At 63.9% G+C, this 21,658-nt stretch overlaps 3 protein-coding genes across 3 annotated transcripts; 2 read left to right on the plus strand and 1 right to left on the minus strand.

The window, feature by feature from the left end:
- The first annotated feature begins 978 nt into the window (after positions 1–978).
- Positions 979–3,128, plus strand: CHCHD2 (coiled-coil-helix-coiled-coil-helix domain containing 2). The gene is made up of 4 exons (XM_029081661.2): positions 979–1,074; positions 1,207–1,474; positions 2,188–2,359; positions 2,786–3,128. Exons 1-4 carry the CDS (start codon positions 1,025–1,027, stop codon positions 2,794–2,796), a joined length of 501 nt encoding a protein of 166 aa, XP_028937494.1. The 5' UTR covers positions 979–1,024; the 3' UTR covers positions 2,797–3,128.
- A 1,552-nt stretch (positions 3,129–4,680) lies between these two features.
- On the plus strand, positions 4,681–13,882 carry PHKG1 (phosphorylase kinase catalytic subunit gamma 1). The gene is made up of 10 exons (XM_029081732.1): positions 4,681–4,884; positions 7,350–7,591; positions 8,087–8,262; positions 8,536–8,590; positions 9,772–9,837; positions 11,192–11,355; positions 11,486–11,576; positions 12,296–12,449; positions 12,549–12,674; positions 13,274–13,882. The coding sequence occupies exons 2-10, from the start codon at positions 7,509–7,511 to the stop codon at positions 13,517–13,519; spliced, it is 1,161 nt and encodes a 386-aa protein (XP_028937565.1). The 5' UTR covers positions 4,681–4,884; positions 7,350–7,508; the 3' UTR covers positions 13,520–13,882.
- Positions 13,883–14,549: 667 nt separating this feature from the next.
- Positions 14,550–21,414, minus strand: SUMF2 (sulfatase modifying factor 2). The gene is made up of 10 exons (XM_029082458.2): positions 21,372–21,414; positions 18,837–18,872; positions 17,301–17,460; positions 16,748–16,862; positions 16,458–16,502; positions 15,844–15,994; positions 15,698–15,753; positions 15,399–15,483; positions 15,124–15,277; positions 14,550–14,987 (listed from the first exon to the last, which is right to left on the minus strand). The coding sequence occupies exons 1-10, from the start codon at positions 21,412–21,414 to the stop codon at positions 14,909–14,911; spliced, it is 924 nt and encodes a 307-aa protein (XP_028938291.2). The 3' UTR covers positions 14,550–14,908.
- Positions 21,415–21,658: the final 244 nt, after the last annotated feature.

Consider the following 21,658-nt stretch of genomic DNA (forward strand, 5'->3'; position numbering starts at 1 on the left):
CGCTCAATAAATACTATTGAATGAATGAATACCCAGCGTTTAAAGAGAAGCAGCGTGGTTCAGTGGAAAGTGCTTGGGCTTAGGAGTCAGAGGTCGTGGGTTCTAATCCCGACTCCGCCGCCTGTCAGCTGGGTGACTTTGGGCCAGTCACTTCACTTCTCGGCACCTCAGTTCCCTCCTCTGGAAAATGGGGGTGAAGACTGTGAGCCCCTCGGGGGACAACCCGATGACCCTGTATCTCCCCCAGCGCTTAGAACTGTGCTCGGCACATAATAATAATAATAATAATAATAATGTTGGTATTTGTTAAGCGCGTACTCTGTGCCGAGCACTGTTCTAAGCGCTGGGGTAGACACAGGGGAATCAGGTGGTCCCACGGGAGGCTCACAGTCTTCATCCCATTTTCCAGATGAGGTCACTGAGGAACAGGGAAGTGAAGTGACTTGCCCACAGTCACCCAGCCGACGAGTGGCAGAGGCGGGATTCGAACCCACGACCTCTGACTCCCAAGCCCGGAGCCACGCTGCTTCTCAACATCGTGAGCGCTTAATACCAACACTATTGTTATTAAAGCGGTGGTCGGCACGGAGCAAACACTCAGCAAATCCTATTTAAACCCTCCCCCCCCAAAACGCGGAGCGTCGGTTCGGTCCGGTCCGGTCCGGTCCGGTTCGGTCCGGTTCGGTCCGGTCCCTCCCGGGGCTTCCGGGTGTGGGGCCAGGGCGCGCCCGCGAGGGCTCCACCCGCCGCCAGGGGGCGCCTGGCGTCACGTCACCGCGCGTCACGTGACGCGGCGTCGGCCCTTCCTCCCGGTGACCTTCAGGGCGTCGCGAGGGGGAGGCGGGAAGGGCGGGGCGACTCGGGCCGCGCCGATTGGCCCCTCCCGCGGCGGCCGGCCTCCGATTGGCCGCGGCCGGCGGGGGAGGCTTCCGATTGGCGGAGCCCGGGCGCCCGGCCGCGCGCCGCCGTCGCCGTCCTCTCCGTCCTCCTCGGCCGCCGCCGCCGCCGCCGCCCGAGAGCCGCCATGCCGCGAGGGAGCAGGAGCCGCACGTCCCGGGTGGCGCCCCCGGCCAGGTCAGCGACGGTCGAGAGGGGGGAGGAGAGGGGAGGGGAGGAAGAGGCGGGCGTCCCAACGGGTCCGCAGGCGTCCCAACGGGTCCGCAGGCGTCCCGGGTCCTGAACGGCCTCCCTTGTCGTGTCCCGCAGCCGCGCCCCGCCGATGCGAGCGCCGCCCCGGCCGGGCCCCGCCGCCGCCGCCGCCGCCGCGCAACCCCCGGCCCGCGCCCCGCCAACCGCCGCCTCCGTCCCCGCCCCCGCCCCGCCCCGCCAGCCCGGCCTCATGGCCCAGATGGCCACCACGGCGGCCGGCGTGGCCGTGGGCTCCGCCGTGGGCCACACCCTGGGCCACGCCCTCACCGGAGGCTTCGGAGGAGGAGCAGGAGCCGAGCCCGCCAGGCCCGACATCACTTACCAGGTGAGAAGGACCGGCCCCGGGACCCTCTGCCTCGGCTCCCTCCCCCAACCCCCGGCGGAAGGGCCCGGGGGCGGCCGCCCCTGCCCCCTGCCCCCTCCCCCCCCGCCCCCGCTCCCCGTAAGCGCTCACTTACGATTGATGGAGACCCGACTGCTCGCTAAGTAGGGGAAGCGGCGTGGCGCGGTGGAGAGAGCCCGGGCTGGGGAGTCGGGTCATGGGTTCGAATCCCGGCTCCGCCACTGGGCAGCTGTGGGACCGGGGGCGAGTCACTTCGCTTCTCTGGGCCTCGGTGACCTCCTCTGTAAAATGGGGGCGAAGACCGGGAGCCTCCCGTGGGACCACCCGACGTCCCTGGATCCATCCCGGCGCTTAGAACGGCGCTCTGCGCCTAGTAAGCGCTTATCAGATACCGACGTTATTATTAGTTCCTCGATTCTGTGGGGGGACCCGGCCCCCAGGAAGCACTCAGTAACTACGCTCGATCCGTTGCCCCCGCAGGGCATTTGAAAAAGACCCTTTTCCCAGTATCCAGCGATGATGGTCTTACACATCTCCCGCACCCTTGAGTCTTCCTGCTTGAAGTTGAGGGTGCGGTGACCGGGTGAAGCCCCACCACCCCCAGCTGGACTGTCAGGCGCTTAGTACAGTGCTCTGCGCGGGGGTAAGCACTCAGGAAATACCACGGAATGAAGGCGAGCCCCCTCTCTTGACAGGAGCCCCAGGGCACCCAGCCACCGGCCTACCAGGCGGCCCAGCAGCAGCAGGCCCAGTTCAGCCCCTGCCACTATGAGATGAAGCAGTTCCTGGAGTGCGCCCAGAACCAGGGGGACCTCAAGCTGTGCGAAGGCTTCAGCGAGGTGCTCAAGCAGTGCCGCTTCGCCAACGGTGAGCGGCTCCTCCGGCCGAAGGAAGGCGCGGGCCTCGTCCGTTGGGGGCCGGGGCCGAGGTGGGCCCGGAGAACCCGCCCGGCCCGAGGTCCGCCCCCTCGGCCTGTCGTCTCCGCGAGATCTCGGGCCGGTTGTGAGCGGGCTTCGGAGGGTTGAGGCTCAACTCTAGTTCGGGGCGAGATGAAAGCGCCTCGGCGTAAGGCCCAACCAACTTCAGTAGCCAGAGAAAGGTATCGCCGTGCCGGATTGGAGTTTAATCTTCCCGGGAAGAGGGGGGAGGAGTGGTCTTCGCCGCTCTGCCCTGCTTCCCCCGGGGCACGGGTGGGTTTGGGGCTCCCCTCGGGTGTGACCCGTCCCCCAACCGCACCCTCCCTTCGTGCCCAGACTCTCCAGCCGAATCGAGACATCTTTCTGTTTTGGATAGGTTTGGCCTAAGCGGGATCATCGGGCGAAGGCCAGGAAGCCAACGCTGAAGACCAATCCCGCTCACGTAAAAACAGAATCGATTGTGAATGACGATAGATGCTTGCAGTTTTACCGATGAATTTGCCTGACCGTTCGCCTGGCTGCGTCTCAGAGCCCGGCGCCCCGGGGGAGAGTGAGGAGTTCCTCTTCCCTGCTGTTGGGATCCATCCCTTGGAAGAGGTTGGGGTTGGGCAGAAAGGGTTAATGTGATCTCATTGTAATGCCTTGCCCTGCTACAACTGTTGTTGGAAAACACATTTAAATTATAATCAGTTCCTTAAATAAAGTGATTTCTCTGTGGATGTGGGATTTTTTTGAATAATGGTATCTGTTAGGCGCTTGTAATGTGTCAAGCAGCGTGGTGGGTGGCTTGAGAGTGAAGGATGTGCTGCTTCAAGTTGGGGTGGGCTGGATGGCCATACATTGGTGAGGAGAGAGGCTGGGATGGGCGTGGGGGGCCGAGAGTGAGGTGGACGGAAAAGCGGGGGCAGTTGGCCCATCCCTAAGCGGGAGGACAACCGGCATCCGGTGCCTCCGAGTGGCCGGGCTCCGCCAGGCAGGGTCTCGGCCTCACACTCAACCGGATTCTCCCCAGTGCTGAGTACGGGGCCCACGACACATGGGAGGGGCTCTGTTCAAAACAGCAACGTCGTGCTGTGGTGAGCACTGGGGTTTGTCCCTACCTGGGCTCCTGGGGGCCGCTCTGGGGCTTGCGCCTCGGGCAGTAGACCTGGTGCCCAGCAGGCAGGATGCTTAGGAAGATGGAGCGGTTTCCGGATCCTAGGAATCCTCGGTCTAAGAAGGCCCTGGTGGGGGGGGGCGACGCACGAACATGGCCAAAGTCCTCAAAGTGGTGAAGAGGGTAGACGTCAAATCCCACCCCACCTGGGCGAGGGCCACCCACGGGAACTGAAGGGACTGGGGTTAAGAACAAACAGCGGGACTCGGCGACGCGGGGAGCCGTGAGGTCAGACCCACGGCAAGGACCCAGATCCGAGGATGCGTTTTATGAGCTGCCTCGTGAGGGAAGAGTTAGGGCTGTTGGGGCGGCGTTGGGCTGATCACCGTGGGGAGAATTAGCGGGCCTGGCTGGGCCGTTCTGATGACAAAGGCCCGGGCTGAGGGACCGGGAGGTTGCTGCTAGATTGATCACACTGGTCCACCCAAGTTCCCAAGGAACCGTTCTTTGAAAAATTCAAACAGGGCAACTCACCGACCTGGCCGAGGAGCGCCGACTGAGCTGACATCCTTGCCTGGGGAAGAGACGGTTTTGTCTGGGGAAGGCACCAACTCCCCAACACCCAGTCAGTGAGGTTCAATCGATGGTCTAAGCTCTTGGGGGAATACAACACAGTTGGTAGAAGCGATCCCTGCCCACAGTAAGCTTGTAGTCAGAGAGGAAAGCACTAATATTACAGAGAGGGGAGTAATAGTTGCCCTTCATACTGGAAGACCACTGATGGTGAAGTTCGCCTAAGATCAATCCCTCACTGCTCTCTATGAAGCACTTACTCTGTGCAGAGCACTGTGTTAAGTGCTTGGGAGAGTACAATATGAGTACACAGATGTGATCCCCGGCCTCCGATACCTAATACTGAAGTGGGGATAGATTGTGTGAGTGGGAGAGTGGAATGCTGCGCCGGGGAGGGGGAGAGGCGGTTTTAGCCCCCAGCCCCGCCCCAGCCGTTCCCCCAGTATGGAGTGTCGTGCCTGCACCGGCAGGATAAGGGTAAAGGGCTGAAGCCCCTCCCCACTGAGGTCACTCTCCCAGCAAACCCAGGCCCCTCCCATTCTCCCGTCCCCCCCCCCCCACCATCCTGTCCCCCTCTCCCCCCACCCCCCGCCACGCCTGGCCGGGCTCCCGGTTTGGGGCTGCAAACTATTTCTGGCTCCCCTGGTCCGCACTGGGCCCAGAGCGCCGGGGACGGCGGGACGCCGGGACGGGGCGGGGGAAGTCACCAAGGTCCAAGCTTCTAGGGGAGTGGGAAGGGTCCCCTGCTCCTCCGTCCCCCAACCCAGGTGCCTGGCCCGACGACGACGACACCCCGAGGGGGACGGGTGAGTGTCTGACGGCTGGGGACGATCCCTGGGCCCCAGTGCCTGTACCGGTAGAGTCCGCCCCTGGGGTGGGGTGGCAGGGCGGGTGGAGGGGTGGGGGGAACCGGCTCCCGCGGGCACCTGGCTAGCTGGGGACTTCCCTGCGTGGGTGGGAAGGGTAGAGGTGGGAGAGGACGGGGGCTGTGCTGGAGATGGTCTTAATCTTGACTCTGCCACTTACCTGCTGTGTGACCTCAGGCAAGTCATTTCACTTTTCTGGGCCTCTGTTTCCTCTGCTATAAAAAACGGGGTTGAAATTTTTGTTCTTCCTTCCCTTAAGGCTGGGAGCTCCGTGTAGGACAGGGACTGTGTCTGACCAGATCATCTTGTATCTACCCCAGTGTTTAGTGCAGTGCTTGGCACGTAAGAAGCACTTAGCAAATACCAAACTGGCATCGATTTCTCTCTCGGACCTGCCTGAGGTGGGCTACGGGCATCTTGGCACAGGAAGTGGGGACCTGGGACCGGGCTGGGGAGCAGGGGCCACAACAGTACTGACCAGTGCCAATTTCTCTACTGCTGGGCGATTGCTGTCCCTTCCCCTTGCAGGGACTCTGGCCTCCGGGGGGCTGGGAGGACCCGCCGGGGGTCCCAGGCCCTAGCCCATCTGGATCTGCCCTGAAGGGAAGACCCGGAATCCCACCATCGCAGGAGGTGGGAGGAAGAGACTGACCGGCCGGGGCCTACCTAGGGCAGGTGGTCCGGTGGCCTGGCCACGGGGCGGGGAGAGGGACCGAGCGGTCGGCGGCCCTCAGAGACGGATGACCATCAAGTGACCGGCCGAGGTCCCGTGGGAGCTGGAGATGAAATGAGAGATTCTAGGTCACCTGCATGGACGGTGTGGGGAGGGGAGACCCGGCCGGAGGGTGGGCCCAAAGGCCTCAGCCCGCTCCCTGGGCCAGGCCCAGCTGGGACTTACCAAGTTGGGGAATGAGAAGGGGAATGGAGGGCTGGGAGCGGGGGCTGCACTGGGCCGGCGGGAGCGTGTTGGAGAGCGATTGAGCCAGGTGCCAAGGTCGAGAGAAGATTCATGAGTCGCGGGCTTCGGCGGGGGCCAGCTGGTCGGGCACTGGGTTTGCAGCGAGCGAGGCATAAGGCAGGAAGAGGCGGTGTGGCAGGTGGCAGGGGCTGCCCAGCACCCCAAAACACACACGCACACATGCACATGCACCCCAGGCCCACGGCGGGGGGCACCCAGACCGGCGAGGCTGGTGTTGGTATTCCAAACCCTCCTCAGGTTACCAAGCACCGGGCCCGGCCTCCGGGAGCAGCTGCTGGGGAAGGTTTCGACGGGTCAGCAGTTCCCGGCCCAGGGCTCCGCCGGGGGCGGGGCTGACCCCATCCAGCCGTCGGGACGGGGAAGGGAGACTGGTGTCCCTCCCTCTGCCAGCTCTCTGCCAAGCACTGTCCCTCACTCTCTGCCCCCAGGCAGGGAGGGGGACCCAGCCCACGCCAAACCCCTCGAAGGGTTCAGGGTGCTGCTGGGGCTCCGGAATGAACAGGGCCAATCCCCCTCCCGTTCACTCTGCCCAGTCCCTGGAAACAAGGTCACATACTGCCCGGGGCCAGGAAGAGGGACCGAGAGCGGGCGCTGGAAATGGGCTTCAGGAACGGGCTCTGGGAATGGGTCTGCCCCAATCTCAAAACCGCAGTTCTGCCCGGGGTCTCCCAATCCCGGCCCCCAAGGACCCCAGTCAGGACTGCGCCCTCCCTCTGATTCCCCCCGACCCACTCCGGTCTGAGCATCAGGAGAAACGGGAACCCCGGCCTGGGTCCCTGGGAGCGGGCATCGGCCGACGCCACCCTGGGCCCGCACAATCCAGCTGGATAAGACCCGCAGTCTCTGGGTCCTTGTCCAAGAAATGACGAGACACAGCGCCTCCCACCCCCTGCCCCTGCCCTCTTCCCCCACCCCGGTCCTTCCCATCTCCTGCCACCTGGGCCTGCCTACCCCCTGCCCCCTGGGTCTACCTGCCCACCCCTCAGGCCCATCCGCCCCAGGCCGGGGATCTCACTGCCAGGACCGATGGCTCGGTAATGGGAGATCTGCAAGCAGCAGGCGGGCCGTGGGCTGCGGCCGCCCAGGCTGGCCTGAACCGGGGATGGGCCACTCCATGGGTCCAGTCCAGGGAGCGAAGAGTGGGGTGGGAGTGCAGAGACACTAACACAGCCTCCACGTTCCTTACCTTCCCCTTGGCCAAAATCCCACCTCGGAATAATGATCTCCTTCAGGGTGAGGGCTCATCCACCTTTGAAGCCCCTCCCTCTTCCTGGCCCATCTCCTCCTTCCCTAGGACTGCAGACTCCTTGAGGGGAGGGATTCAGTCTACTAGCTGTTGTGGTCTCCCAAGCGCTCAGTCCAGAGCCCCACACTCAGTAGTAGGCACACAGTAAATCCAACACGGATCAATCTTGTTGCCGTTCAGAGCCGTGCCGGGGGAACCTGTCAGGCCCATCTGGGTCCAGCCTAGCCCTCCGTCACCTCCCCTATTGAGCCCCAGACACTCCGGCCCCGGCCTCCAGTGCGGTCACTGACCCCATCGGCCCCCACGGTGAGTGTCCCGCCGTGAGGCCAGTGAGGCGCCATGACCCGCGAAGAAAGTCTTCCCGACACCTCGTCCGCCCAGGACTTCTACGCCAAATATGAACCCAAGGAGATCCTGGGGAGGTAAGGACCTCCCTCCCCCCGATCCCAACCCCCATCCCCACCCCCCAGCCCAGGTTCCAGCAGCCCCCTCCCCATCCCACTGGGCACAGCGTGGCAGCGATGTGGCTCAGTGGAGAGAGCACGGGCTTTGGAGTCAGAGGTCATGGGTTTGAATCCCGGCTCGGCCACTTGTCAGCTGGGTGACTTTGGGCAAGTCACTTCACTTCTCGGTGCCTCAGTTACCTCATCTGTAAAATGGGGATGAAGACTGTGAGCCCCACGTGGGACAACCTGATTCCCCTGTGTCTACCCCAGCGCTTAGAACAGTGCTCGGCACATAGTAAGCGCTTAACAAATACCAACATTATTATTATTATCTACCCGAGACTCCTGCCTCCCCTAGCCACAGAGATTCCCCAGAAAGCCCCCTCTTCCACCCGCCCAACTCGCACCCCCACCCCTCCGGGCCCCAGCCCCGGCCCGCCCCGAGCCCGAACAGGGTCCTCCGGCCCCCAGGGGCGTGAGCAGCGTCGTGCGCCGCTGCATCTACAAGCCGACGGGTCAGGAGTACGCGGTGAAGATCATCGACATCACGGCGGGACACCTGCAGCCGGACGAGGTCCGTGAGCTGCGCGAGGCCACCCTCAAGGAGATCGATATCCTGCGCAAGGTCTCCGGACACCCCAACATCAGTGAGTGCCTCAGCCCCGGGTGGCCCTGCGGGGCTCGGGGGAGATCTCTCGGCCCCCAGGGGATCCCAGTAACCCCCCCATCACCAGTGGGTACCTGAGGTCTGGCCAACCCTGGCAGGGGGAAGGGGTCTCTCAGTCCCCCAGTCATCCTGGGGCCAGGAGGGGGAATACCCTGAAGCTCACCCCACCCCCACACCCCCCACCGGAGGCCTGGTTGGGCGGTGCCTGCTCTCACCCAGAGGTCCAGTGACCCACTCAGCTTTTCCATTGCAGTCCAGCTGAAGGACACATACGAGACCAACACCTTCTTCTTCCTCATATTTGACCTGTGAGTTCTGAGCTCTCCAGATCCCGGTAGGGATCCCCCGCCCTCAGGGATCCCCGTGACACCCCCACCCTCTCTCCCTGCTCCCCGACCCCTGGCAGGAAGCAGATGTATTCCCAGGGATGAGTCCGGGACTGTCCGCCCCATCTCCCTGCTCCCCAGCCACTGTCGGGGATCACACAAGTGTCCCCGAGACTGAGCCCAAGACCCGCCCCACCCTCTCTCTCTGCTCCTCGGCCCCTGCCAGGGAATACACATGTGCCCAGGGCTGAGCCCGTGACCCCCATCACCCCATCTCCTGGCAGAGAACCCAGGTGTACTCAGGGAACGGTCCCATGACCCCTCTCCCCCCGACCTCTCCCAGTGGGTGAGAGCTTAACTGCAGCCACTCCAGCGCCCAGGGTCCCCGAGCCCGGGCTGGACTATCTAACCTTGGCTGGGAGCCGGTCCCGAGACTCCTCTTCTTACTGCCTCAGCACCTACGACCCGGTAGCAGTTCGGGGACGGGGCGGGGGACGGTGGAAGGGATGGTCTCCACACTCCAGGGGCCAAGCCACTGGCCCTGGCCCAAGCCTCACAGTGAGATCACCCCCGACCCCGGCCCCGGAAGGACAAGGAGGGGTTCCTGGGCCGGGGTTCAATGTGAGTCCTTCACCCAGAAGTTGCAGGGATCGGGGCCGGGGGAGGTGGGGTAGTCCCACTAGACAAACCCAGAGGAGCACCCTCCTCACGTCCTACCCAGCCACCCCCTTTCCCTCTGTGGGAACAGGGGGGTGGGGCCCAAATACCAACATTCACTCGATATTCTCAAGTCCTCGATGCTTTGAGACGAGACTGCGTGTCCCTCTAATCAGCCAGGAGAACAGCCAGGCTGAGGCGCTCCAAAGGAAGTGAAGGAGTGTTCCCTGGGTGGCGCAGGAGTGTTCCCTGGTTGGCGCAGGAGTGCTCCCCGGGCAGTGCTAGAATGCTCCCGAAGCAGCACAGGAGTGCTCCCAGGAGAGCCGGATTGTCCCTCTTCAGCTCTTCACCCAACAGAGCCTCCTCCCACCTCCTCCTGCCCACTCCCAGGACACAGCCTGGCAGGCACCTTCCCCGGGAGGGGGGCAGACCAGGGGCTCTGCTCCAGGGCCTGGGGGGAGAGGACTGGGCACTGGGCAGGTGTGACCAGGTTGTGGCCCGGACAGGATGAAGAGGGGAGAGCTGTTCGATTACCTCACCGAGAAGGTCACCCTGAGTGAGAAGGAGACCAGGTGAGGGGAAGAGGCCACGGCCCGCACCCCAGCAGCCCCCAGCCCCGTCACCCCATCCTCTGGGGAGGTGTGGGAATGTGGGAGTGTGTGTCTGAGGGTCTGGGGAGAGCATCTGAGGCGGGCATGGCCCATGCAAGAGTGGGCCTCTACACTTCTGGAAGCTTGTCTTGCTTGTGTGCCCGCATGAGAGTGCATGAGGCTTGTTAGTCTGTGGATGTTGGGCCTGCGTGTCTTAAGGGGTTTGGAGGAGTGGAAAAGAGGTTCAATGCCTGCTGCCCCCAACCACCTTTAGGTCCCAGGGCCAGGGAAGTGGGAGGGGTGAGGTGGGGAGGGACGGGGCAGGGACGAGAGCTGGGGGCCGCACATCACCTCTGCTAGCCGGGACCCCCAGCGACTCCCTCTCCCCCTTCTCCATCCGCAAGCGAGGCCTGTGGTATGCGGGTACTGGCTCGGAGCAGGTGCAAGTTATCTGACAGAAAGCGACATCCGTGATGAGAACCGAGTTGAGTTTAATGCTAGGGTCCCTCTGCACAACGACCAAAGAACTACCTTGTAGAAAGCCCCGTGGTCCCGTCCCCGGAGGGCTCACGTTTTTCCCGGTGGTTCATGGGAGTGTCGCCCAGGGGGACGTGCCACGTCGGTCCCTTCCTCCTCCGCCCCCTCAGTCTGCTGGCCACACGGAGGGGGAACTCGTACTTTAAAGCCCTTTGACACAAACGTTCAAATAGAAGATTGTCCTCTTCACCACCGCGTGAAGCAGTGTGGCCTAGTGGAGAGACCACAAGCCTGGGAGTCAGGAGGACAAGTCCGCCACTCGTCTGCTGTGTGACCTTGGGCAAATCATTTCACCTCTCTGTGCCTCAGTTATCTCATCTGTAAAATGAGGATTTAGGCTGCGAGCTCTAAGTGGGGCGGGCGCTGTGTCCAAACCGATTCGCTTGTATCCACTCCGGTGCTTAGAATGGTGCCCGGCACATAGTGTGCCCTAAACAAATTCCCCAGTCATCATTATTATTCTTAATAAGGAGGCCACAGGTCTGCTGACAAGCGGTCAGCTCCACCTCTCACTGCAGGGTCCCTATTCAATTTTCAACAGTTGCCAACCAGAGTCTCTCTCTCTCAATCTCTCTCTCGATATCCCCAGTACTAGCTCCATCATGGGGGAGCTTGGGCCCCTAGAAACAGGAAGCTCCCTCATCAGGAGCGCCTCCCAGATAACCCTTTCCTCATCCCACACGCGCCGACACCTCCCGGATAACCCTTTCCTCCCCCAATATGCTCCGACAACTCCCGGACAACTCCTTCCTCACCCAACCTGCCCCACCACCTGCCCATCCCCTCCCTCGACCCCCAGGAAGATCATGCGGGCTCTGCTGGGAGTCGTCCAGTACCTACACTCGCTCAACATCGTGCACCGAGACCTCAAGCCCGAGAACATCCTCCTGGATGACGACATGAACATCAAACTCACCGACTTCGGCTTCTCCTGCCAGCTGGGCGAGGGCGAGCGGCTCCGAGGTGGGCGAGAGGGCAGTTATTGGGTGGGCGGGCCTCCAGGGCAGGTAGCAGTGGGGTGAGGGTGGGTTCTCTGGAGGGACCAGGTAGCCCCCGCCTCCCTTCAACCTCCCAATGCCTTCCTGCCGGGCAGAGGTGTGCGGTACCCCCAGCTACCTGGCCCCCGAGATCCTGGAGTGCTCCATGGACGAGAACCACCAGGGCTACGGGAAGGAGGTGGACCTGTGAGTAGCAGCGGAGGGAGCGGCAAAGAGGGACCAAGGGAAGACTGGGCCAGTAGCCGCCCCCAGCTGGGGAACGGCCGGGAGAGGAAGAAGGAGGGGGTGAGAGGGGCTGGGAAGAAACCGGAGAGGCCCATGCCCGGGATTTGGGGCAAGAGGGACCGGAAGCGCCCGGTATCTTGCCAGACCAGACGGGGCCTCCTCTGCTGCTGCTGCTGCTGCTGGCTCCTCCCCATCACTCCCAGGACTGACAGCTCAGCCCCCCCACCGTGACTCTGTCCCCTCACCCCCAGTGTTAGCAGCTCAGCCCCCCGGTGACAGCATCCCCCACCCCTCGGCTCATCCCCCCGGGTGACACCATCACCTATCCCAGAGCTCAGCCTCTCCGTGACACCACCTCCTCACCCCCAGCTCTGACAGCTCAGCCCCCCACCAACCATCCCACCCCCCGGCTCAACCCCTAGTGACACCGCCCCCTCCCCCTCAGGGTTGGCTGCTCAGCCCCTCACCCTCTGTGACAACACTGCCCGCCCCATGGCTCAGCCTCCTGGGGGCACCAGGACTGGCTGTTCACCACCCCCCCACACACCCAGTGACACCCTCCACCACCCCTCGACTCAGTCCCCGGGTGACACCGTCCCCCTTTCCACGGCTCAGACCCAGGGTGACAAGGTTCCCCTGCTCTGAGATTCGGCCCCCCGTGACTGCGATGCCCTCACCAGGTGGAGCACGGGGGTGATCATGTATACGCTGTTGGCCGGGTCCCCCCCTTTCTGGCACCGGAAGCAGATGCTGATGCTGCGCATGATCATGGTCGGCAACTACCAGTTCGGCTCGCCCGAGTGGGACGACCGCTCGGACACGGTCAAGGACGTGGTAGGCCGGGGGCGGGGGGAGGGAAAGGGACGACACCGAGTCCATCCAGGGGGTGACCACGGTGGCGGCTATCCCAACCCCCCACCGCCCGCCCTGCAGATCTCCCGCTTCCTGGTGGTGAACCCGCAGCGCCGCTGCTCGGCGGAGGAGGCCCTGGCTCACCCCTTCTTCCAGCAGTACGTGGCCCAGGAGGTGCGACACTTCAGTCCCTTCCGCAAGTTCAAGGTACCTACGGACCGACGGACGGGCGGGTGGCCGGAACCCCATTGCCCGGCCTCAGGGCTTAGGGCTGGTAGTCATTTTGCTATCTGTTAAGTGCTTACTGTGTGCCAGGCACCGTTCCAAGAGTTGTGGGGGATACAAGCAAATCGGGTTGGACAGTCCTCGTCCCACATGGGGCTCCCGATTTTGGAGTTCCTGTAATGGGTCCCAGGGGACATAGGTGCCCAGGACTACAGGGGCCATTGAAAAGTCATCCTGTCTATCCCCCTGCCTTCAGGTAGAACCACACCTACCCATCCGGCTGACGTGGCAAGAACCCCTCCTGTGGGTAACGACTGCCAGGGAAAGTGGTTCCTCGAGGTTGAAGAGCTGGAAATGTCCTTTGTTCTGTCTATGCTCAATCCCTCAACCTCCCTAAACCCATTTCAGGATTTTTGGTTCCACGACAACCTCAGGGACCCTCCCGCTCCTCACAGCGCTGGGTGGGGAGGGAGGAGTCACCTCAGAGACCCCCGGTCCCATCCACGGCCGGCCCAGGCTGGCCCCGGGGAGCCCGCCTACGTCTGCCTCCTCAGGGCCACCCCCGCCTTCCACCTCCTCAGGTGATCGCACTGACCGTCCGGGCCTCGGTGCGCATCTACTACCAGTACCGCAGGGCAAAGCCCGTGACCAGGGCCATCGTCATCCGCGACCCCTACGCCCTGAAGCCGCTGCGCAAGCTCATCGACGCCTGCGCCTTCCGCATCTACGGCCACTGGGTCAAGAAGGGGCAGCAGCAGAACCGGGCGGCCCTGTTTGAGAACACGCCCAAGGCCATGCTGCTGGCCCTGGCGGAGGAGGCCTGCTGAAGACCAGCACGGAGAGGGGCAGGCGGACACAGACGCCCAGGTGGGGGGTAGGGAGGCCCGGAGGTCCGGATGGGGGGTAGGGAGGCCGAGACAGACACCCAGAGGGGGGATGGGGAGGCCCAGACCTCCAGACGGGGGATAGGGAGGCTGAGGCAGATGCCCAGACGGGGGATAGGGAGGCTGAAACAGATGAACAGATGGGGGGTAGGGAGGCCCAGACGGGGGACAGGGAAGCCCACACGCCCAGACTGGGGGTAGGGAGGGGCTGAACGAGTGCCTATGGCAAGTCCTAGACCAAATTCAAGTCACGTGGAAACTAATCAAAAATTAAAACACAAAAATCGGGCTTGCACGCCAAGGGCCGAGCCAACTCAAAAATTCCGGGGACGTAAAGAAGACCGGAGGGCGGGGTCCGTTCAAGTCGGCACCAACGCGGGAGCCAAAGCCCTGGAGGGGCGGACCCCACACAGTTCGGCCAGTCTGTCGTGGACAGGTCCAGTCGCAGCACCGCCCGCCCCCCCCTCCCCCCCCCCCGGCCCCAGGCTGCTCGATTGCAAGGTGGTGAGGTTATTTCCCCGAGCCCAGCCAGCTGGGGGACGTGGAGACGGCCTCCAAACCTGGGCTGGTTTGGCGGGGGCAGTTCCAGCAAGCCCAGAGCACTCCCACCTGTGATCACGGGGGGCTGGGAGAGCCGGGTCTCAATCCTGGACCGTCCTGTAAGCCGTGGGACGTTAGGGCGGGCTGGCTCTGACCTTCCTGCTGCAAACCAGGGAGGGAGTCAGACTGCTCCTGCCAGCGCCCAGGGGAGTGGGCAAAAGGGCATAGGAGAGGGGGCGGCGGAGGTTCAGAGGGTGGACTCCCATCGACCCAGCAGGGCTCTGGACTCTCGGTTCGGCCTCTTCCCCAACCGTCTCTATCCCAGGCGTGCAGATGGCTTTGGATGTCCCCATGTACCGCAGGCCCCAGTGGAAGGGCCGGCCCCTCCACTGCCCCTGCCCGTTTCTGCCTCTGCCCCCGGCTCTGCCAAGCGTTGGGTCCAGCCATTGCTCTTTATTGTCCTGGGGGCCCGATACAACCGCTTTACCTGAGGAGGCCCACCTGGGCCCCTCCTCTGACCCCCGCAGGAAATCCCGCCCAACAGGGCGGTCTGGAGGAGAATCTGGCAGGGGCTACAGGGAAAGAGTCCAACAGACCTTTCCTATTCCCTCTCCCCCCCCCCCTCCAGCTCCTGGTCTCCAGGGAAGTCTCTGCCGGTCCTGACAGATCCTGGTGGTCTGTGGGCAGCAAAGAGCCCTTGCCCCAGACTGCTCCCGCTTCTGTCCCCGGCCCCGACGCCCCTTCACCCAGTCGGGTAGAATCCGGCGGCCGCTGGCTGGCTCCTCCGACTCCTCACAGTTCCCCGCGGGCCGGGGAGGCCGCACACCGGAACCCCAGGTTATCGGAAGCCGAGTCCGGCGTGTTCCCCATCCTGCATGACGCGGGGTGGACCGTCAGGGCTCTCCCGGGCCTTCCCACCCCACCTCCCCGTTCCCCCCCCCAACAGTGAATAGAGGAGGAGGACAGAGAGAGGGAGGAGAGACCGGGGGTCGGGACGGACCGCGTACCGGGTGGTGACCCGCGCGCGGTGGTTGGCCGAGCCGTCGGCCGTGTCGATCCAGGAAGCGCCACGGAGGACCCTCATGCCGGCGGGCCCGGGCCGGGGGCTGCGGTACTCGGACGCGGTCCACTCCCACACGTTGCCCATCAAGTCATAGAGTCCTGCGGGCGGCAGGGGCTCAGTGCCGAGCGCCGGGACACGGGGCAGGGCGCGAAGGGTCCAGGGGGCGGGAGGGCGGACGGGGACGGAGATGACACCGGCACTGGCCCGGCCCCTCCTTACCGAAGCTATTCTGAGCTGGGAAGGCACCCACGGGGGAGGCTCCGTGGAAACCGTCTTCAGCCACGTCCGTCTTGGGGAAGCCACCCTGGGCGACGGGGTGGGGTCAGGTGCTGCCGCGAGGGGGCGGTTTCCAACCCGGGGTGGGGGGAACGGTAATGGGAGTCGGGGGCCTTAGGAAGAGGAACATCTCTCCCCACCCCCTGTACCCTGCCATGTCGGTATCTCCCGCTGGATGGTTACCCCGGGGAGGGGGAGGGAGAGTTGTGGAAACCAAGGGGGCAGGGCCCAGGGAGGGTCACCTGCCACAGGTTGGAGCGGTTCGGCTGGAAGTCGTCACCCCAGGGGTACATCCGGCCTGGCGGGGAGACGAGAAGGCCGCTATCCCCCACCGCTCCCCGCTGGCTGCGCCCGCCCGTGCCAGCCCCTCCGGTGCCCGTCCCCGTACCCGACAGCCCGCCGCGGGCGGCAAACTCCCACTCCTCCTCACTGGGGAGCCGCTTCCCCCGCCAGGCGCAGAAGGCACGTGCGTCATTCCAGCTCACGTGCAGCACGGGGTGGTCCAGGCGCTCCTTGATGCCGGACCCGGGGCCTGCGGGCTAACCGAGCCGTCATCCCTCAACCCCTGACCTTTCCCCCTAACATCCTGGGTGGGCACTCGGCTCCACCACCCTGACCCCTGCATCTGGCCCCAGCCAATCACCCCATCATCCCCAACCCCTCCCCGGGGCCCAGCCTGGCGGTCATCCCCCCCCCCCCGAGTCCGGCCTTGGGCCCCGGACGGTCACCCCAACACCCCTGACCCCTCCCCTGGGCTTAACTCCCACAAAAGGGCATGGGATGGAGAAGGGGAGTGAGTTGGACCTCCTGGGTTCTTTGGGTGGAATAGTCAGAGATTCAGGCAGGGGCAAGGGACTAGGCTCTGGGCTTCCTGCTGGAGGTGGAGAGGGTGGGGGAGGGGGGCTGTGTCCCTAACAACCATCCCCTCCCCATCGTGCTGCCCACCAGCCTGGATAGCTTCCTGGGCCACAGAACCAGAGGGCCGAGGACCCCTTCCCTCACCTGCCTCCAAAACGCCCTCTCGACGGGAAGCCACCACGGTGCCGACTGCAAATAGAGGAGACCAAAGTGGCCACTGGGATTCAAGCCAGGAGGCCAGGGGACTTGACGACCTGCCCACCGGGTAGGGGAAGAGTCAGACTGCGGTGCCTCCTGTCCGGAAGACCACCATCTGGGCAGGCCAAGGGTGGCCAAGGGCAGGGGGAGGGTGGGCTCGGACTAGGCCGGGGGCCTGGTCAGGCGAGTCCGGGGGTCCATCTCCCCCCGCCTGCCTGGACCACACCCTCCATCACCTCCAGTTTCTCCTTCACTTTCTCCTTCAGTTCAGGGGCCACGAAGTCCTCAAAGACGAAACTCCACCCGAAGGTCTCGGCCTCTGTCTGGTACTTCTTCTCCCGGACAAATTCCCTGCCGATAATAATAGTAACGATAATAATCACGGTGCTCGCTAAGCCCTTCCTCTGTGCAAAACACCGTTCTGAGCACCGGGATAGGTAGATGGATACAAGTTAATCCGACTGGACGCAGTCCCCGTCCCACATGGGGTTCAAGCTCTCGGGCCCCATTTTACAGATGGGGCAACAAAGGCCCAGAGAAGTAGTTAAATGACTTAGCCAAGGTCACAGAGCAGACATGTGACAGTGCCAGGATTAGAACCCAGGTCTCTCCGACTCCCAGGCCCGTGCTCTATCCAAGAATACCAAGAACACCCCAGTCGACCCCACCGGCTCCGGCCCCCTCCTCCCAACCCGGGGCGGACCGGGCCCCGGAGCCATGGGGCACGTGGGGGCCCGGGCCTCCTCCGCCCTCTAGTCCCGCCAGTCTGGCCCCCACCTGCCACCTCACCGGAAATCTCGGTTGGTCACGGGGAATCTGTCGACGGCAAAAGGCCGAACGGTCACCGTCCGGGAGGGCCCCTCGCCGTCTCTGCCGTCCGGGGAATCGGTCCCCATCCGGAACGTCCCTCCCGGCAGCCGGACCGTGCCGTCTGCCTCCTGACCGGGGCCTACCCAAGGCAGAGGGACGAGAGAGGGGAACGGTCGACGGGCACGGAGCCCGGCCGGGCGTGAGGGACGGGAGAGGGCCCTCCGGAATCCACAGGGCGACGGGAATAAGCCGCCGCTCTAGGCTGCCTCGCCCCCGGCCTCGTCGGCCCTCGGAAGTCGCCTTACCCGCTCCCGCGTCCGCCCACGCCCGCTCGGGAGCCCGGGCCGTGGTCCCGCATCCCCGCGTGACGACCTTCCCGGCCTCCCCGCCCGGGCGACCCGGGGTGAGATCGTCGGCGCCTCCTGGGCCTCCCGGGCCCGGGGCGTGATCCCGGCCGCCCGGGTCTAGACGGGGGGGAGAGACGACGTCCCCGCCCTCGAGGAGCTCACGGCCCGGCGGGAGAGACCGGCCCGTCGACGCGGACCGGAGGATCTCCCTCGGCCGAGGGGGCGAGGGCGGATCCGAAGACCGGGGCGGCCGGCGAGGGGTCGGCCGTCTCCCGGGCCTGCCGCGCCGAGGTCGACCCCCGGGCCGGGCGACCGCTCGCTCGAGCCGAGCCGGGGTCCGGGCCGGCGCCGGACGTTAACAGAGGTGGGCGGAAGGCCGCCGATCTCGGTGGGGTGGACCGAACGGCGGTCGACCCGACCCCCTTCTCGAACCCCGATCCCGGCGCCTGGCGGTGGGGTCGTCGGGGTGGGGCCCGCCGACGGCCGCGGGGGAGCCTTCTGACCCAAGAACGGCCCGGGGCGTTGCCCGAGGTGGACCGGCCAAGCGGGAACTCCCGCTACCGGCTGCCTAACGTGGGCGGTGGAGACCAAGGAAACTTGAGGCCATCGAGGCCACCGAGGCCTCGGCCTGGCGGGACGCGGACCTCGTCGCGGCGGCGGCGGCGGCACGGGGCTGCGGGCCCTGAGACCGCCGGGGAGACCCGCCCCACAAAACCACGGCGCCCCTGCCCGCCTGCTCGCGCCCCTGCCCGCCTGCTCGCTCGTGGCGCTCCGGGACCCCGCAGGCCAAGGACCGGCTGCGGGTCGGGGAGAAGGGGTCGGGACGGGACAGGCCACGGGGCGACGGCCGGGGGTGGGGGACGCCTGCCCGGGAGGAGGGATGAGGGGACGGAGGATTGGGCCGGGGGGGGGGGGACGGGGGACGGGACTGACCTGTCTTGGGGCGGGGGGGAGATTGACCTGTCCAAAGGGGGGGGAAGGGGGATGGAGGCACTGACCTGTCCGGAGGGGGGGAGGGACGGGAGGACCGACCTGTCCGGCAGGTGGGGGGGCGGGAAGCACCGACCCGTCCGGCAGGTGAGGGGACGGGGAGGCACTGACCTGTCCGGGGGAGGGGGTGGGGGGAGGAGAGGGGAAGGGAGGGGGGATGGAGTGGGGGGGCGCCGACCTGGCCGGGGCCCCAGAAGCAGCAGCAGCAGCAGCGGCGGCGGCGGGAGGAGGAGGAGGAGGAGCGGCTGCATGGCGGGGCCGGGGCCGGGAGCCGGTCGGGGCCCACGGGGCGGAACCGGGAAAGTCCGGAAGCCCCGGCCCCGCCCCGCCCCCGCCCCTTCCTCCCTCACAGACCCCGCCCCCCGCCCCGCCCCCCGGGGCCCCTCCAGTCTGGAGACGAGGTAGCCGAGGCCCCGACGGGTGACCTGTCCGAGGTCACCCGGACGAGGCCCCTCGGGCACGGAGAGGCCGAGTGAGGTGTCCCAAGCCGCACAGCTCCTCGCCGGCACAGCGGGGATTCGAACCCACGTCCAGAAGCCACGCCGCTTCTCACACTACCTACTCCCCCTCACTCGTGACGATAATAATAATAATAATGTCGTATCTGTTAAGCTGTTATTCGGTGCAGAGCGCCGTTCTGAGCGCTGGGGGAGAGACAGGGTCATCGGGTTGTCGAGGCTCGGTTAATCCCCCTTTTCCAGATGAGGTCACTGAGGCACAGGGAAGTGAAGTGACTTGCTCCCAGTCCCGCAGCTGACGAGTGGCGGAGCTGGGTTTTGAACCCAAGACCTCTGACTCCCAGGCCGGGGCTCTTACCGCTGAGCCGCGCTGCTTCTCTATGGTATTTGTTAATAAAGGTATTTGTCAAATGCTTACTATATGGCGGTGTTTGTTAAGCGCTGGGGCTTTGTTATTGGGGCTCGATTTGTTAAGCGCTTGCTTACTCGTAGGCTGAGGCCTGTGTGAGGCACGGACTGTATTAATTCAATTACTAAGCACTTATAATAATAATAATTTCGGTATTTGTTAAGCACTTACTATGTGCTGAGCACTCTTCTAAGCGCTAGGGTAGACCCAGGGTGATCGGGTTGTCCCGCGTGAGGCTCGGTCTTAATCCCCATTTTACAGTGAGGGACCCGAGGCGCCGAGAAATTAAGTGACTCGCCCAAGGTCGCACAGCAGACGAGCGTCGGAGCGGGAATTAGAACCCAGGACCTCTGACTCCTAAGCCCGGGCTCTTTCCACTGAGCCCCACTGCTTCTCTAATCTGACTATTGCATCAAAGGCATTTGTTAAGCACTTACTATGTGCGGAGTACCTTACTAAGTGCTTATCTGACTAGATATCGTGTATGAATCAATGGTATTTATTGAGCGCTTACTGTGTGCAGAGTACCGAACTAAGGGCTTGGAAGAGGATAATGCAAGAATCGGTAGACACATTCCCGGTCTACAATAAGCATACAGTCTCGAGGGGGAGATGGATATTAATACAATTAAAATTCCAAAATAGAGTTTATAGATATGCACATAAATGTTGTGGGGCAAATAACTTCTACTTAATATTTAAAGCCCATTATTATTATTAGCAGTAGTATTACGCTAGAAAAGCCAGACACACAGGTGGACCTAAGAAAAGTGGATATACCCCAGGCCCGAGGCTTGCCGGTCCTCAGGCACCGGGCCAACGGGGCCGAGGGACCGGGGTGACCGACGAGGGGTCCGCGGGCGTCGACGGCCGGGATTCCAAGGAGGCTCGGCCGCAGCTAGAATGGGCGATGCCAGGACGGCACCCGAGACCACCCACTCGGTTTTCCAAACAGGCCGGCTGCAGGATGATGGCTTGTTAACGTTCTCCGGCCGGGAACAAGTCGCTTCTAGGTTTGTTCCGCCCAGTGCCCGTAGCACAGGGCACCCTACCAAGCGGGCATTGATGTACTTTTATTGCCACTGCCCCCCCAGGGCAGAGGGGCTGGGCACAGAAGCCCATTCTAAGGTGAAGGGGAGTCTCCAGGAAGAAGGCCTGAGCGCCGAGTGGGAAGAGACAGGGACGTGGAAAAAGAAGAGGTGGCCTGCTTCCTCTTGGACCGACTGGCCGAACGACCGAGGCGCCCGTGAGCTGCGGCAGCGCTGAGCCAAGGCCTGGCCCCTTCCCCCTGCTGATCAGCGCACGCGGTGGGGGTCTCAGGGTGTTCCCTCGGTCCTGGGGCAAATGTCCGGCGGGGGGGTGGTGCACATCGACCCGGGCTGGCACCTGGGCCCCTACTAGAGTCAAGTGGGGACAGACTCCCCTAGAGCCCCGGGTCCCACCCCCCAGGAAAGGGAACCTTGGGGGTGCTCTCCCACGGGCAGGACCCACGGGGATTACAGTGCAGCAGCAGGAGGAGGAGGAAGAGGAAGGTAATAATAATAATAATGTTGGTATTTGTTAAGCGCTTACTATGTGCCGAGGACTGTTCTAAGCGCTGGGGTAGACATAGGGGAATCAGGTTGTCCCATGTGGGGCTCACAGTCTTCATCCCCATTTTACAGATGAGGGAACTGAGGCACAGAGAAGTTAAGTGACTTGCCCACAGTCACACAGCCAAGTGGCAGAGCTGGGATTCGAACTCATGAGCCCTGACTCCAAAGCCCATGCTCTTTCCACTGAGCCACGCTGAAGGTGAGCCCCACGTGGGACAGGGACGGTCCAACCTAATGATCTCGTATCTTGCATCTTCTCCAGCGCAGGGCACCAAGTAACCACTTTAATGCCATCCTTACCCTCACCCACCCCTGCTGCTGTCCCGCAGAGTGGGACGGGCACCGACGCCCATCCCGGCCGGCCCCCACGGGGTGGAGCCCCGTCGCAGGGATGGGAGGCCCCTCGTCAAGCAGAGGCTCTCAAGCAACCCCTAGACTGTAAGCTTGTTGTGGGCAGGCAATGTGTCTATTGTTATTTTGCACTCTCCCAAGCGCTTAGTACAGTGCTCTGCACACAGTAAGTGCTCAATTAATACGA

This window comes from Ornithorhynchus anatinus, chromosome 17, assembly GCF_004115215.2.
Source record: "Ornithorhynchus anatinus isolate Pmale09 chromosome 17, mOrnAna1.pri.v4, whole genome shotgun sequence".
NCBI classification, from domain to species: Eukaryota; Metazoa; Chordata; class Mammalia; order Monotremata; family Ornithorhynchidae; genus Ornithorhynchus; species Ornithorhynchus anatinus.

What these genes read in the sequence shown, in the direction of transcription:
- CHCHD2 (XM_029081661.2), top strand. Translation starts at nt 1,025, where the DNA reads ATGCCGCGAGGGAGCAGGAGCCGCACGTCCCGGGTGGCGCCCCCGGCC. An exon ending in CGGGTGGCGCCCCCGGCCAG is followed by an intron (nt 1,075 to 1,206) that starts GTCAGCGACGGT and finishes CGTGTCCCGCAG; the next exon opens with CCGCGCCCCGCCGATGCGAG. An exon ending in GGCCCGACATCACTTACCAG is followed by an intron (nt 1,475 to 2,187) that starts GTGAGAAGGACC and finishes CTCTCTTGACAG; the next exon opens with GAGCCCCAGGGCACCCAGCC.
- PHKG1 (XM_029081732.1), top strand. Translation starts at nt 7,509, where the DNA reads ATGACCCGCGAAGAAAGTCTTCCCGACACCTCGTCCGCCCAGGACTTC. An exon ending in CCCAAGGAGATCCTGGGGAG is followed by an intron (nt 7,592 to 8,086) that starts GTAAGGACCTCC and finishes TCCGGCCCCCAG; the next exon opens with GGGCGTGAGCAGCGTCGTGC. An exon ending in TTCTTCCTCATATTTGACCT is followed by an intron (nt 8,591 to 9,771) that starts GTGAGTTCTGAG and finishes TGGCCCGGACAG; the next exon opens with GATGAAGAGGGGAGAGCTGT.
- SUMF2 (XM_029082458.2), bottom strand. Translation starts at nt 21,414, where the DNA reads ATGGCATTAAAGTGGTTACTTGGTGCCCTGCGCTGGAGAAGAT. An exon ending in TGCCCTGCGCTGGAGAAGAT is followed by an intron (nt 18,873 to 21,371) that starts GCAAGATACGAG and finishes TCCCGCCGCCGC; the next exon opens with CGCTGCTGCTGCTGCTGCTT. An exon ending in ACCGCTCCAACCTGTGGCAG is followed by an intron (nt 15,484 to 15,697) that starts GTGACCCTCCCT and finishes CCCGTCGCCCAG; the next exon opens with GGTGGCTTCCCCAAGACGGA.